General features: G+C 40.7%; 1 protein-coding gene across 1 annotated transcript in view; it reads left to right on the top strand.

The window, feature by feature from the left end:
• The first annotated feature begins 204 nt into the window (after positions 1-204).
• Positions 205-16,229, top strand: part of RAMP3 (receptor activity modifying protein 3) — a 65,371-nt gene continuing 49,346 nt past the window's right edge. Inside the window, exon 1 of the mRNA XM_071804695.1 lies at positions 205-259. Coding sequence (XP_071660796.1) covers positions 226-259 — 34 coding nt within the window. The 5' untranslated portion in view covers positions 205-225. The remainder of the gene's footprint in view (positions 260-16,229) is intronic.

Raw genomic sequence — 16,229 nt, 5'->3', positions numbered from 1 at the left:
GCCCCCAAGGGCAAGAAGCCACATCGCCCTTCGGGATTGGCGGGCTGCCGCCAGGGGGCGGGAAGAAGGCAGGACGGGAGAGGGGGAGGGGCGGGGCCGGCGGCGGTAGCCTGTGAGGATGCGCGACGTCTATTGGTGGGCGGGGCTTCTTCCCGCACGGGAACGTGCCGAGGGGCTGCTCTTGGGGGGCGGGGAAGGGGGGCGGGGCCGTAACCGCGGCCAGCCATGATTGGAGTTCCTGGTGGCGGAGGCCGCCAAGGTGTATTTAAATAACTTATTATTTAAATTACTTATTATTTAAATTACTTATTATTTAAATATCTTCTATTTACGGTTTACCTGAAGTGTTCGATAGTGGTGTTGCGCTTCCGGCCTCCCTCAGCGCTTTTGCCAGGCTCGGGGATCAGGCGCGGCAAGTCCGTCTCTTAACACCGTAATTAACACCGTAATTAACGGCTGTAAGCAAAGCCGTTAACAGGCCTTGGGCACAGCAAGGGGGCCCACTGCTGCCTGTCTGAATGTCTTGGTGCTTAATTTCTTGTATTTCCAAAAAGCTGTGGTGAAATCAGAGTCGTTTATGTAGGTTGTAAGAGGGCGGTAATTTGCAGAGTCAGGTTTTTCCAAGTGTATGTGCCTCCTATGAGTCAGAAAACCCACAGACAGAACCCAGCCTTGGGGTGGTTGATTCTTCCTCTTTCTCCTTCCCAACATAGCTATGGCACTTTTAGGTTTTGTTGTTTGTTTTGTTGTGGGTTTTGTTTGTGGGTTTCTTTTTTTTTTTTTTTTGGCAATAATTGCACTTATCTGTTTCGCTTACTGATGGTAACTGGAGAGATATATCAGCATAATTTCTATCAATGATTGTTCAATGCTTATCTGGCCAACATCTGAGATCTAATATGACAGTGCTAAAAACTGGGGGGGTGGTGCTCAAATTACCAGTTTGGCCACCTACTTGGACAAATCACAGTTCTTTGTAGGTTCATGAAACAATTATTTTGTTTTTAATAAAATTTCTGACTCTTGGATAGCTTTGGAGCATAAAGCACTGTTAAATTCAGTGCACAATATTCATACTTCAAAGTGGTAAAGTAGCTTGTGATAAGCCAATATCTTCAAGACCTTGAAGTGCAAGGTTAAAATATAAAAACCATGACTTAGGGAGCTGAGAACACATGTTATTTTGAAAGAGTGTTGATGCATCTAGATCGCCATTTGGTATTTGTCAGTTTGTAGAAAATAGATTGGAAAAAAGACATTAAAAACCTGCCTTATTCTATATTGCAAAGTTATAGAATGGGAATCAGTGCCTTCCCTCAACTCAGCTGTCAAACAAGTTATTTTGAAAATACAGTGGCTGATAACGTAGAAGTTTTTCCACTTATCAATATAACATTACAATCAAGTGGATCTTCTGTGAGACTTGATCTGAACTAACTTAAAGCAGTCTTGATCCTGTCTGGTTTTGGTATCAGTATTAAAAAAGGCACATAACTTGTTTTGATTATTAGTTTGGTTAACATAGGTGTTTAGTAGTATGATGATAGCACATAATCAGATTGATTATGGGAAAACTTGAGACTATGGAATGTTTTTTTTAGAACCTATTCACTGTTTGGGTTACATAACCCTTGATTTTAATATTGTGTTGATGTATGTAATATTTACTGCCTTTCTTATCAGAGTTTATAAGAGAAATAGTGGCTATTGTAATCCATTTTATTCTGACTCAGGTTGGAGTTTATCCACCTGACTGTGACCTGTCAAGGTAGAGGAGTTCTGTCAGGCCCAGTACTTCATGACTCTCTTTGTCTAGGCCACTGGAAAACAGGTTAAAAAAGTTTGCAGGAAGAACAGGCATATAAAATGGGGAAGTGGTACAAATATTGCTTTGTCTGTTAGAATGCAAAATACAGGATTGAATAGATTTTCTTTTGTGATGGGTAAGTTTCAAGATTGTTGTGGTTTATATCTATACACGTTAGCCAAGTTGAAAAATTAGATCAGTAGATTTCCTAGGCAGTTGAAGGTGTCAAAGATGAACATCCATCTGGACAGTCAAAAGGAAGTGCAAATAGTACAAATACCTTGGGCGTTTTTTTTGTTTGTTTGCTTGAACTGCAGGAGGAAAGCCCCTGTAATCCCTGCTCAGCTGAGATTGGTTTTATAATGTGACTGAGCAATTTGCTAAATTGTAGGTTAATTGTATGGGTAGTTAACCCTACTGGTAGCCCAGATCGTAGGCATATCCCACTAGACAAACAGGGCCTTGGTAAGGGCTATAGGCTTGTCTGTTGTCAAACCAATGGGGTTGTGCCTGTCTTCCTAGTTCAGGGTAACACAGGGTAGCACGAGTCAGAACTAGCACACCGTAGACCAGCTGGGCTGTAAACTCAGTGCAGCTGTGAAATACACTGGGCACTGGAGTGTGCTAGCTGTGCAGCTTATCCAAGAGATTCCTTCTTGCTCTCTAAAAGCTTGCTTACATCTGAGGATGACCATATGAAGCTGAAAATCCTCTGAACTAAGCACTACTGGTAAGAGCACTGCTGCCTTTTGCCAAGTACTCATTCTTAACTTGATTTGGTGGCATGAAAATCCTCCTCTTTACCAGGAGGGTCTCTGGGCAGAAGGTAGGTGGAACAGAGCCTAGAACAGATCAGTATAGGGTCATCTGCAGGTTCGATGTATAGAAAAGTGAATGGCACAGGTCCCTTGCAGCATGTCTGATGTGAGAAACTGGCTATACTTACAAGTCACTTCTGCTGCATACATACTAGAGAGGAAACAAGCACTGAAAGTATGAGACCTCACAGAGCATCCATGGAGCATTTTCTGTGTAAAAGGTATTTCTGTCTGGTAGTATCTGCTATGCTGTAGAGAAACCCAGGTGTTGGCACACTTTGGTTATTTAAAAATGGACTACGTTCTGTCCATACTGTGTTTTCATATCCTTATAAGCTGTTAGTATCACCATTGGAAGGCTTGTATCCTCAAGAACAAGTGGATGATCATGCTTCTTAAATATGCTTTTCCTCAGGAACATTTGTCAAGAATCTTTCTTGTTGGTTTAAGTTGTCAGTGGATACCTTAAAGTCTTCACAGATAGTACCAGCGTTTTCCAGTACCAGTAAGTGGTGGACTGTAGAAATATCTCTTTGTACCACACTGTAATTTTCTCCTTCAAAAGATGGCCCAGACACTAGTCATCTTCTGTACATCATTCTGCAAATTCTGTGCAGTACAGTTGTTGATCTTAGGAGAAGTATGTCAGCAGTAATTGTCAAAGAAGAAAGAATCACAGAATGGTTGGGGTTGGAAGGGACGTCTGGAGATCATCTAGTCCAACTCACCTGCTAAAGCAGGTTTACCTGGAGTACACTGCATAGAAATGTGTCCAGGCAGGTTTTGAATGCTTCCAGAAAAGGAGACTCCACAACCTCTCTGGACAGCCTGTTCCAGTGCTTTGTCACCCTCAAAGTAAAGAAGTTTCTAAGAGACAGTGTTCGTTCATAAAAATCATGAAAATTGCAAGGCATGCCAGACTAAGCTACATTAGTCTAACTTCTGCTGTTAAATTATATTATAGTCTCAAAAGTAGATTTGAACCTACTTGGACTTTCACAGTGTGATGATACCGAGTGGCTTACCTGTAAGGGTACTGAGCAACTACAATGGTCTCACATATATGGTAGCTGCTTTAATTTATTTTACTTCTTAATATCACAGAGTGATGCTGAGTAGATACTGAGCGATATTGTCTGAATAGAGGTGCAACAAACTAATTTACTCTTTTTAAATATGAATTTTGTGTCTGGATGCTATACTAAGTTGTTGATGACGCTTAGACAATTGGAAATTCATTTTAATAGGATGTGTGCAGCCACAGCATCATGATGATAGTCAACTAAAATGTTGAACTGTGATGGGCAGCATTTTCAGTAGGACTGTGTGAGAGACCACTTTATCTTTCTGTGATTTTTTTTAATAGAGTATTTGTTCCATACGTCATGAGCTGATGGCACTCTTGATGCCACCCACTAGCAATCTAAAATATGGCTGAAATGCTGGTAGTACACACTTGACATTGCAGCATATGCCCAGTTCTGAATAGTTTTGGGAGGGTGCTCTCAAAACTTGTTTTGGATTTAATCCAAATGTAGAAACAATTTAGAGAGAGAAAACGCTTGTAGAACTCACTGTTGTTTTTTGATCAGTGATCAGTGGTTGGTTCATGTATTATGATGCTTATTTTAAAATGCCTTCCATTAATTTTCAGTAAACTTTGTATAGACATGACAAAAAGTTTGATGTGAAATGTTTCACTTCAATACTGCTAAATTATTGCAAGTTAATTAAACACTGTAAGTCACACTAATATAAATACTATTGATTCCTATATTGCAGTATTGTTTTACTGAAAAGATTTTGAGTGTCTGTCCAGATGACTTATTTTTTCCAGATTTTCTTCTGATTTTTTTTTTTCTTTTTAAAGATATTGGGGGGGGGTGGTGTTTTTTGTTTTTGTTTTTTTTTTGTGTGTTTTTTTGTTTTGTTTTGTTTGGTTGGTTTTTTTAAATTTTTTTTGTGGTTGTGTTTCTTTTTTTTTTTTTTTTAAATTTAGGGACTTGCTGCTTAGCTCTTGGATCTCTGTGCCATATTGAGTTCATACTTACTATCATTTGATGTCCTCAGCTCAGATAAATTTTTATGAACATATCAGCTGAAGTTTAGCATCTGTCATGATAAAATTCTGGATCTTTTCATCTGGAAGTGGAAACTTCTTATGAATGGTGTACAATCTTGAAATTAGAAGGTGAATATATCGGTAGGTAATATTCATACCTCATTTCAGAAGCAAATGATACAAATACTTCCAAAATTAGCATATGTAAACTGTTTACCTTCAGTTATTATACCGATGTCATTAAAGAATTGGATCTAGGGCTTCAAAAAACATTTAAAAATTAAAATGACAACTATTATTTAACTTCTTGTAGCTGACCTCACCCAGTACATATTACAGTTTCTAACATGTAGAATCACACAACCATAGCATGGTTTGGGTTGGAAGTGACATATAAAGATCATCTAGTCCAATCCCCTGCCATAGGCAGGGACATCTTTCACTAGACCAAGTTGCTCAAAGCTCCATCCATTCTAACCTTGAACACTTCCAGGGAAGGGGTATCCACAACTTCTGTGGGCAACATGTTCCAGTGGCTCAACGTCTTTATTGTAAAAAATTTCTTCCTTACGTCCAATTTAAGTCTGCCCTCTTTCAGTTTAAAACCATTACCCATTCTCTTGTCACAACAGGCTGTGTGAACCAACGCAGGCATGTTGCAAGAAGAGCCAGAGGTCATGAATGCATTGCAGATAGAAAGTTTTATTTTAGTTACTTCTATTGGGGGATGTCCGAAGTAGCACCTAAGCTCCCATGCAGAGGTCACACAAGCGGGAACACAGGCACTGCAGTACTTCAGCCCTCTTAAGATCACTGGGCCTGCTGAGGTCACCTGTATTTCAAGGCTTCAGGCAGGCGCAGCCTCCCTCTCTTTCTCACAACAAAGCGGGAATCTCGGACATAGTGATAAGTTGTCTAGAGTTTCTCACAGGTCTATGTTATCTAACACATAGCTTCTAGTCATCAAGCATACAAGGTCAGTAAAACAATTACTGTGATGTATGTGTTTTTTCTACAGACAGCTGCAAGTCACTTGAGCGTATTTACATTTAACTAACCTCCTCACCAGTCTTCTGATATATTCCCATACACAGGCCTTGGTAAAAAGTGTAGCACCAGAAAAGTTTTGTTGGGCGAGAAGGACACACAGATGATACCTGAATTCAAACAGAAGCCCTTCACCATGCAGCAAAACAGCTGTCATTCAAACCCAGCAATTTGCGGTTGGTTAAATTAGGCATCTTGTACCAAAAAAGCAGATGTTATCTGACTCAAATGCTTCAGTTGTACCCTTACTTGCTGCATCTGTAGCACCACAATCGCCATACTCTGCCTTTCTGAAGGTCTAATAAACAGGCGGGCTTGCTATGAAGTCAAATCTTTTCACTACCACTGAGGTGGTTTAGAAGGAGAAGCATTGAGCGCAGCCCCTTGTCAGGGCTCCTCTGGGCCCTTTCAGCTCCACTCTTACCTGCTGCTCTTGTACCTCCAAGGCTCTGCTCATGCCCTGGTGCTCTCTGGCTCTCTTACCCAGTGCAAGTTTGTAGCAGGAGTGAACTCTGCTCTTCCCTGGGCTCATTCTTCAAGTTCTCCCTCTTCAGGAAATGGTCAGCTTGGCCTGTATGCCTGTTGCTGCTTTCATGTGCTGGACTGCAAGGGATGATTTTTCAAGCTAAAGTGAAGCCAGCTCCTGGCCGCATTTGTGCATGGTGTGAGAGCTTGGCTCTGAAACAGGTTCAGAAAAAAGAACACCAGAACCTGTTTCCACTTGAAACTGCTCTGATATGTGTCCTTAAAAGTAGTTTTGGAGCTGAAAAATCCCTGGCATTTCAGGCAAATAACAGCCTCATAGCTATTTGAGTCATGGTGAGCACAGAAGAGAAAAAAAATTGATAAGAATTTACATCCGCCATCAAGTCCAACTGCCTGACCACTTCAAGTCTTATCAGAAGTTCAAGCATGGCATTAAGGGCATGTCCAAGTGCCTCTTAAACTTTGACCATCATGCAGCATCCACCAGCTCTCCAGAAAGCCTCTTCCAGGGTTTGACCATCTTCTCAGTGAATATATGTTTCCTCATGTCAGGTCCTCTTTCCAAGATCACAAGCTCCCCATGGGCAGGCTAGTAGCAGGTGTCCCTTGGTGTGTGGGTAAGAACCGGTGAGGAAATCCTGCATGCACTCTATGTCTCTGCAGACTTCATGCAGAAGGAACCAAAAGCCTTTCTTTCACCTCTGGCATACCCACAGCCAAAAGAATGTCTATGGTATAAGTGCCCTTCTTTGCACTGGCCTAATGTACAGGGCTGCCCAGCAGCTGTGCCCAGTGCCTGGCCACCAAGAACAGGGACAGCCCCTGGGGCCTCCTGGGCACAGGGGCCGCCTCAGGACCAGCACCCCAAAGGCCTAACTCTGAAGCATGGTGGGTGGAGCAGCAGTGGGCAAGGCTGTGTGGGGGAGGCCCTGTCACCCCCATGTCACAGTGCCACCACCCGGCAACGCAGCAGTCACAATGCCCCGGCACAGGATAAGAGGGACCATCCTCCTGTGTCTGCTGACAGAGCTGGCCTGGGGACAGCCTGAAGACATCTGAGAAGAAGTCCTTGAGGAGCCAGTGGAGTCACTTGGTGGGGGCTGAGAATGAAGACCACAGGAGGCTGGACAAGGCTGCTGGAGATTCTCTGCTGCAAGGTCAGTTCCTCAGCAAGGGCCAACTTCAAACCTCATCTGAGGGACAGAAATCTTTTTCAGCTGGAGAGCAGTGGCAAGAGCAAGGCAATGCCTCCTTGAGGAGCACTGCAGAGCTCAGTGTCCTCATCCTCTGCAGAGCCAGGGGCAGCAGCTATAAGAAGTAGGATGCAGAGATGGTACCAAGCATTCCAGCTGGAGCAGCCACTATTATCCTGCCAGGTATGGGAAGTCTTCTTGCCCCAAAGACAGATAAAGCTGGGGGCAGTTGGTTGCTCTCAGAAGCCCCTGAGATGGCTCCAGGTTGAGGGAGGACAGGGCTTGGGCATCTCCTGGGTGGTGTGATCAGCCTGTGAGATGAGGAGCCAGGTCTTGCTTACGTCCTCAGGGAACAGCTGATTACCAGTGCTGGGGTCAGGAAGGAATTTTCCCCTGGGGCAGATTTGCACTGGTCATTTTTCACTAAGTTACTGCCTGAAAATAATTTATTTTGCCCTGCAGCGGGGGGAGGAAGGCACTTTTTCTGCCATGGTGAGCTAGCAAGTGTCTCTGTGGGTTTTTTGCGTTCCTCTGCAGCACTGAGCATGGCCCCTTTGGGCCATTTTGTCTGGGTGGCTGCTGCTTGTGCTCCATGAAGGTGGCTCTTGTGCCCTGCATCTGTGGGGGAGGAAGCTTTTGAGACTCCCAGGGGTTGCTTCTTGTCCTCTGCAGCACTGAGCACAGCTGCTTGTCAGGGCTCCTCAGGGCCTTTCAGCTCCACTCTTGCCTGCTGCTCTTGCACCTTGAAGGCACCACTGGTGCCCTGGTGCCCATGGACTCTCTTACTCAGTCCATGTTCTTAGCAGGACTGAGCTCTGCTGTTCCCTGGGCTACATTTCCCAAGGGCTTCTTGCTTTTGCAAAGTAGCCTGTGCTTGGAAGGGCTCAGGGCCGGCTGCACTATCCAGAACTGCTGCTTTTCAGCTCTCTCTGCATGCAACACAAGTGGAGGGCAGACACAAGAACCTTTGTTATGCATCACCTACCAGGAAGCACACCAGAGCAGGTTTTGTAGGGCAAAAAGTGTGTTTGTCACCCTTATGTGTCCTTCTTTGGAGCATACCCCATCGGCTGTTGTGCTGTAGGGTAATATGAGATTAAGTCCATGGTGTCTGATTCCTGGACATTAGCACAGAACAAGCTCAAAAACCAGCTGCTTGTCACAGCCGAAAAGAAGAATATAACTTTCAGTATTTTCTTACATTATATTTTTGTCTAAATCTTTTCACTCCTACATTATTTTAAACACAAAACACTAAGCTGCTTTTTAAATGTTTGCACACTAGAGGGAGCTGAAATTTTAGAAAATATCTTTAGTGTGTTGTTGCCTGTGAAGATGAGAAATGCGTGTGGAATAACAGAAAAGGTTTTAAAATTGCAGTTTAAGAAGATAATGGACATTGTTTACAAGTTATTAAGGGAAATGAGAAGATTTTAAGTCAGTGATCTTAGTGGTCTTACCTGGGAGCACTACAATGTAGAACTTAAGACAGCAGGGTAGACGCAACATGCTGCTTAACCATATGCTTTGCAGCTGAATTTATTAAACTACAGCTTACCTTGATGTTATTTATCTTCAGAAATACTCATTTAATGGAACAAAATTTAATTGAGAGATGTAAGAGAAATTTTTCAGTTACTTTTTTGAGAATTAAATAATATTTCCAGATTCTTTAAGTGTGGGGGTTTTTTTGTTTGGTTTTTTTTTTTTTTCCCTCCATCTGTATACTTTAGTTGCTGTCAGACTGGTTTCTGTTGAGCATGAGATTTAGTCCATTGGAGCTGCCAGTACAATGGCACATGTACTTGCTCCGATCCGTTTTTTGTGAAAAACATTCAGGTTAACTTCGCATTTTCCCACCTCCATAGAATTAAACTATTTATGCTAAGCCCATTTTGATGAAACCAGGCAACGGAGAGGCTTCATGATTAGTTGGTCTGGTAGATATGGAAGAAAATATGAAGCAGGCTTATCTCTTGCCTTCGTAGAGGTACAGGCACCACACAACACAAGCTCTATTGAAAAGTTCCTTGATCAGTAGTTATTTCCAACACAAATGGGAACAATCAGGAAATTTGAGAGAGAACAAAATTCCCCATTTTTTTTCACTGTCCTTTGACTGTGTTAGAAAAATTACCTACATAGCAGCAGCCCTGCTGCTTCAGAGGCATCTCTGACCGTGTGCAGAAGAGCATGAGAAAGCTTCTGTGCTCTGCTGATGGCAGAACTTCTTTCATGCAATTCAGCTGGGGCCCAGATGCTTCCTAATTTCAGAGAGGAGGCAATTTAACCTGCTGCCTTTTGGGGTATGACCTTCTCTGGGTAGGAACAGCAGAGTACAGCAGAGAGCAGAGAAGGTGAGGAAACTTCATCATGCAGCTTGGGCACATCATGATACCACATCTGATTTACACCATGGTGATCTCTGTGGGTGTGAGTCTTTGTGGCTAATACAGCTGGAGCAGCCTCATTTTTTTTTTTTTATATGCTTTATTTGTTTTGGGATTAGAGAGGTCTAGAGGTAGTGTAAGCATACAAAGGTGTTGTCAAAAGGCAGAGGAAATGAGGGCTTTGAGGGTTCTTGTGAATGCAAACAAGTTTGAAAAAAAAAACCAGATTTAAGCAGTAGGATTTTCTTAACATGGTGAGCTGGTGAGACTGTAATGTTGTAAGAAACCTGTTAAAGCAAATTTATAACTATAAGAGATAGAATTTCTGTCTCAACCCATGAAAACAACTTTCCTCACAAGCTCAATCATGTATTTTATTCAGAATGAGACCAATTATGTTTTGAAGAGTAGACAAAAAATAAACTGATGGCAGAAGTGGTTATTGTGAGTTGAATTAATAAGGGATGTGACAGACAGGATGAGAGATCTAGCTGCATGGACAGTCACACCTCAGGCAGGGGTAGAGGAAAGCATGAAAAAGATCAATACTTTGATCTGTGAGGCTAAAGATGAGCTTAAATTTGTAAGCAGCACTTTGGAAACAGAAATTCCCACTTTTACATTAGATCCATGCTGTTATTACATGCATTATGAAACAAGATGGGTTTATAATCTATTACTTAATTGTAATTAATTCATCTATTGTTTCTTTGCAGGCGACTGCAAGAGTGACAGTTCAGGCTGTTACCGCAGGGTGTCTCTCAGGGGAAGAGTTTAGTATCCTATTAGTTATGACCCATGTTGTCTCCGGGCAGATAATTACTTTCTCTTATTTGGTCAAGATAATGAGCTTCAAAGGATTTCTTTAAATAAGCAAATCCATTAATATGATCTCTAGATAATATTAATGCTTCTTTGCTTGAGTCTTCTCAGTTACTGTTTGAACAGCACATTTTTCTGTAGTCCATTAAGGAAGATCAGTGTCTTTTGAAGTTAAGTTTAATGAAAGCCTTTCTGCTAATGAATATTTGCTGGGTTCCAGAATGAATTAGTTGAGAAAAGTAAAACTGTGTGATATTACTGCAGGAAACATCAGTGCTCATCTCTTACACAGACCAATTTAATGTAAATCCATAGAAGTGTTCACCTGAAGAATAGTCTCATGCTCAGGTTTTCTGAGCCCATCCCACAAACTGTCACAATGCTACCCAAAATGCTGATTTCATACTCAGCAAAACAGACAAATGAAAGAAATGTTCAGGAAATGACAATCTTTTTGATCTTTTTATTAGTTTCTTCCAGGAAAGGAAGAAATGTAGTAAGAAACCAGTTAAAGCAAATTTATTCCTGTAAGAGATGGAATTTCTGTCTCAACCCATGAAAACAACTTTCCTCACAAGCTCAATCATAGACATGTATTTTATTCAGAATGAGAACAGTTATGTTCTGAAGAGTAGACAAAAAATAAAGAGAGATTGTTTCCATAGAGGAACAGCTGGGACATGTGTGCAGGAGACAGAACAAGTTAAAAATATTTGGAGGTAATATTATGTTTTAAAAGCAGTTGCCTAATTTATGGTGTGCACAGGTGTATGTATTTTTGTTAAATATTTGTGTTTGCTTCCCCCCCCCCCCCCCCACCCCAACATGCGCTTTAAGCATTTTCAGAGAAGTATAATTATATTTTTGTTTTGGGTTATTCTGTTTTGGGGTTGATTTTGAAACTCCCATTTATCTGAAACTCTTAACAGATAATTGAGACAAGTGATACACTTGCAACATCAGTGAAAAAAAAAAAAAAAAACAACCACCCTCCCTACATGTGTTCAACCCCATTTGACTTCACTACAAACTTTAAATCTTGGTGTGGCTTTTTCACCAGGGGAGATTTCATGTTATCTGATACTTCTTGCTTCCCCTAGTCCAGCACTGTGTTGTTTACATTGGACTTTGCTTCAAGTATGGCTGTTACCCTCACCAACATCAAGTAGTAAATTCCACCTGAAATCATTAAGCTGCAACTAATTAGTTAAGTGGTTGATAAAGTAAATGGAGACAGTGATTGTGTGTGTTGCTGGTGGTACCACACCTGCTCTGCCTGTCATCCACTTACATCCTTCCTCTGATTTAGAAATCTTGGGAGACAATGGTAAAGATAGCTCGCCTTTGGAATATTTTACATCTGTATCTACCAAGAAAATAGCTGCCTGTCTCAGTTAATCTAGGTTATTTAAAGTATTCATGCTCATCTTTGTTAGCTGTTCACTTTCTTTCCATGGAACAATTTAATGTTTGGTAAATTTAACTTTTTATGGGGACTATAGCTATCTCATTTTGTTGTTTCTGATCTTTTCTAAGTTGAAAATAAAAAGTGATGGTAAGAAGAGATTCTGTGTAGGATTTCACTGATACTTCCATGAGATGTAGTAACACTGTACTACTGGAGTTTAAAAACAGTGGGAGACTTTTATATGGAGGGCTAGATTTTCTGTTAAGGGTAATTATGAAGAGTAAAGCCTTCATAAACAGTGAACATTTGAAAAGAACCTTTTTTCCGTTCTTCTACATTTTATACTTTTATTTAAGAATAGATGTTATTCATGGTAACTAAACCATAAACACACATCTTTTTTCAATAATAGCTGGAATTTCCTTAAAATGCAAGTTAATTCTCAGTGAATTAGAGATTGAGCACAGCTGTTTCAGCAGCATGCGTTACTGTTTGATGTACAGTGAAGATAGCAAGTACTACCAAGAAAAATCTTAAACTCACTGTTCCCACCCCTGTCCTGTTCTTATTTTTGTGCTCCTCCAGATGTTTGAGATGTCATTTGCTCAAGTGAGAGTTACAGTCACTTGGCACACGGAGCTGGACTGTATCGTTTGGGGTCAGCAGAGCTTGAGCAGATGCCTTCTTTTCTTTAAGTGCAATGAATTCGCTTAAGCCTTTAATGTATGTGTTCCTAAATGTAAACTGGAGTTCCATTGCTATGTGAGCGGAAAAAATTGGTCTCCATTACTGAAGTGATTTGGAGGGAATCCCGAGGCTTATGAAAGTATGTGCTCAAAGGCTGAAAAACCCTTCACAAATTGATACATTTGAGACTCCTGGCAAGACCTATGACAGTGATACAGAACATGGGCAATCATGTGTCTCCGACGCAGTATCTTTTTTTCCTCCTTTCAGCTTTTTGAAAGGCAGTGATGATCAGTGATGTGCTTTAGACACACTGACAATGGATTTTCTCTGAATTTCCCATTAAGAAGTATTACTGTGCATCATTTCTCAATCAGGGAAAAGGGAGGCAGTACTTGTAAAGCAAATGTATGACACTAAGGAAGCTTTCTGGGTATTGTCCTTGAGTAATGGAAGCTGGAGCTCTGCACCATCGGATTGCAAGGGAAACAGGACAAATAAAACACTGTGAAATAATCTTTTTGTTGGGGTTCACATGTTATGTAATCTGTAGTAAATGCTGTGAGATGTGTCTCTAGAAAGAGGTGTAAGTGATCTGTGCGTGAACTGGGGTTGCCTTGGGACTGTGAATTTGACAAGATCAAAACAGTGTGATTTATTATGATAGAAATCTAATTATGTGAATGAAATAGCAATTTGAACTCAGCCTTAATGAAATCATGTGGGTTTTTTTTCCTGTTTTACTTTAGAAAGAGAACTAGGGTAGGAATTAAGACTGGAGAAAATTGACATGTTGTCTATTGCAAGCATTTTGTGCCTTCAAATAACCTTTTATTTACTATGGCAATATTTTCCATTTTATATAGTGTTGCATTTTTCCATGGAATGGAAATTTATGGAATATCCTACCTAGGGTCCTAGGTAGGTCCTTAGCCCTCAAATCAGTCCTTCATGTGCCTAAGAATGACAATTTGTCTGTTTTCATGCTAAGGAGATGCTGGCTGGTTCATAATTGCACTGATTGGAGTCCACATGTGGAGTTAGAAATCATGGGCTCAGATTGAACTCGAGTAGGCTTTGCTACTTTCTGTTGCAGGTAGGTTTATGTTGGCACTATGTGCTGCTTCACCAGTCTCTGCAGAGTCAGCTGAATATCAAGGGTTATAAAATGATCCTTGAATATTCCCTGCAAGAGTATGGACGACTCAATCTTGTAAGATTTCAGACTTCAGCTCTGTAAGATTTTATATCAAGAGAAATTGTAACAGCATTATTATTTCTAAAAAGAAAAATATGTGTGTGTGTTTCCATGTTTCTTCTTGTACCTTTCTCTGTGATTTTACAAGCTATGTTACTTCTCATAGACACAACCATGTATGGAGACAGTCTACATATTCCCTCGCTGGCATTTCCCAAGCTGCTTGGACAGCCTGTTATGAAAATATAAATGCATTTTTTTGAGCAAAAATTCAAGCACTCTAGAACATAACTGACAGTGAAGTGTTTAAAAAACCCCATACATTAATTTTGGCTTTATTTAGTCCAGTAGGAATAGAGTGTTGTGCACATTTTGCTAATGTTTACATTAAAAACGAATGCATGATTTGTTTCCCTTTTTTGTGTTATCTTGCACTGCTTTGGCACTCTAGCACTCACAATAATATCTGTCCTGGATGGCTTGACTCCTTCCATCTCTTATTATCTCAGACTCCTTGGGAACTTTCCATACTGAAACAACTACCTACCTGTTTATTTTATTTTTGTTTTAGTCAGCGTCTTCTTATAACGGTAGATTTAAGTATTCTGAAACAATACCTCAATTAATGTGATTGCAGCACTATCTGCAGGGTACCTAAAAAGGGGTTCGCGTGATCTCTGGAGGCTGTATGTTTGGAAATGACAACAGACTATGGTTTTGAGGTTACTTCATGTTGTTAGGGATGGGATTCAGAGCTTTGCACTGCAAAGGGCATTTACAGCATTTTTTATTTGAAGGTGAATTTGGTTTCTACTGCTGCTGTACAGACATGATGCTACTAATGCAGATTTGCAGAATAAAAAGGCTTACAGCCTTTCTGAAGTAAATGTGTTGGCATTGCTGCAACAGCAAGGGGGACAAAGTTGCCTCCCGCTGATGGTTCTAATGCTATGACAGTTTTGTTCAGATACACCTGTGAATCAGACTTACTCATTTTCGATCACACTGCTGAAAGTTTCATCTAGCATAGTTGGCTTGTGATTCAATATGACATTCTAGATTAGTGCATTTACCTATAAATTTTAGCTATCATTCTACCTCAAAGACACTATTTGCACTCTCATACTTCCTGCTGCAAGCATAAAACGGGAAATGCTTGCTGGATCTTGATAGTTGGAAGCAGTAACGTTTACTTAAAATTTGCCAGTTTCTCATCTGAAAGAGATACATCTTCTTTGTTTTAAGGGAAAATTGTCAGCATTATCTCCATATCTTACCTGACAAAAATGTTGCCTATATACTGTATATTGCATAAATATTAATGTATAATATTGCATGTAAAGGACAATTATGTCCTAACTCACCTGAAGATCAGTCCAAATTCTTGAAAATACTAATTGTAACTTCAGATATTGCCAATAACAGATTTTATGAGGAAAATCAAATGTCCTACTGTTAGGAAGGATGCTATAGCAAGTCTGTGGTGTATGTGTCTTCACACTTGTCACTTCACTAGTTCCTTCTGGCAGGGGCAGCTTGCAAGAGCTCTTTACAAAGCAGAACTGGTAGCCCCTCTGCTGAAAGATAATCTCCCTGAGCTATGGTTTATTTATGGTGTATGTTATTTTACAAGATTTGCTTTCAGCTAAGAGGAAAAAGTGGCACACAAATGATAGGAGGTTCATTCTAACTGACACACTCAAATGTCTGCAGAGATATTTTAACTCCGTGGATTCCCAGCCTTCTCTGTGGTTTCCCAAGTTTTCCATTTCCTTCAGCCTGAGTAACAGCATAAATCAGTTTGTATATTGAGCAGTTTGCTGTTGGAGGCACGTGCGATGTGTAATCCTGCTGCTGTGTTGGGCTCCCTCTCCCCAAAAGTGTTGGAAAGCACCTTGCTGTGCCAGTGTATGAAGTCAATGGAAACAACCTGACTGATACACAAGAACAAAGTGGACATTTATGTACGGCATAAAAGTATTTTTGAAATATAAAGTTTTATGGTACATTTGACCTTTAACAATGACAGTGATTTAATGTTCTGCTGAAAGGCAGTTCCTGAGGTGGAGTGTCCATGTACCTAGATATGCACTCTGGCTCTTTATTACTAAGCAGTACAATTATTTTTAGTTAAGAAAAGGCTTCTTTAGCAGCTTCTCAGTTGGGTGTTTCTTGCTGGAGATGCTAATTTCCTAGAGAGAGAGCGCTCCAGAACACATCCTTTTAAATATTGATGAAAATGAGGAGCTGTACCATTCTCTGAACAGCACCATGCAGAGATGAAATGGCGACATAACAATACATTAAGCAT

Source organism: Patagioenas fasciata, chromosome 2, assembly GCF_037038585.1.
Source record: "Patagioenas fasciata isolate bPatFas1 chromosome 2, bPatFas1.hap1, whole genome shotgun sequence".
Taxonomy (NCBI): Eukaryota; Metazoa; Chordata; class Aves; order Columbiformes; family Columbidae; genus Patagioenas; species Patagioenas fasciata.
The sequence above is the reverse complement of the archived record's forward strand: the minus strand, read 5'-3'. Positions and strand labels throughout refer to the sequence as shown.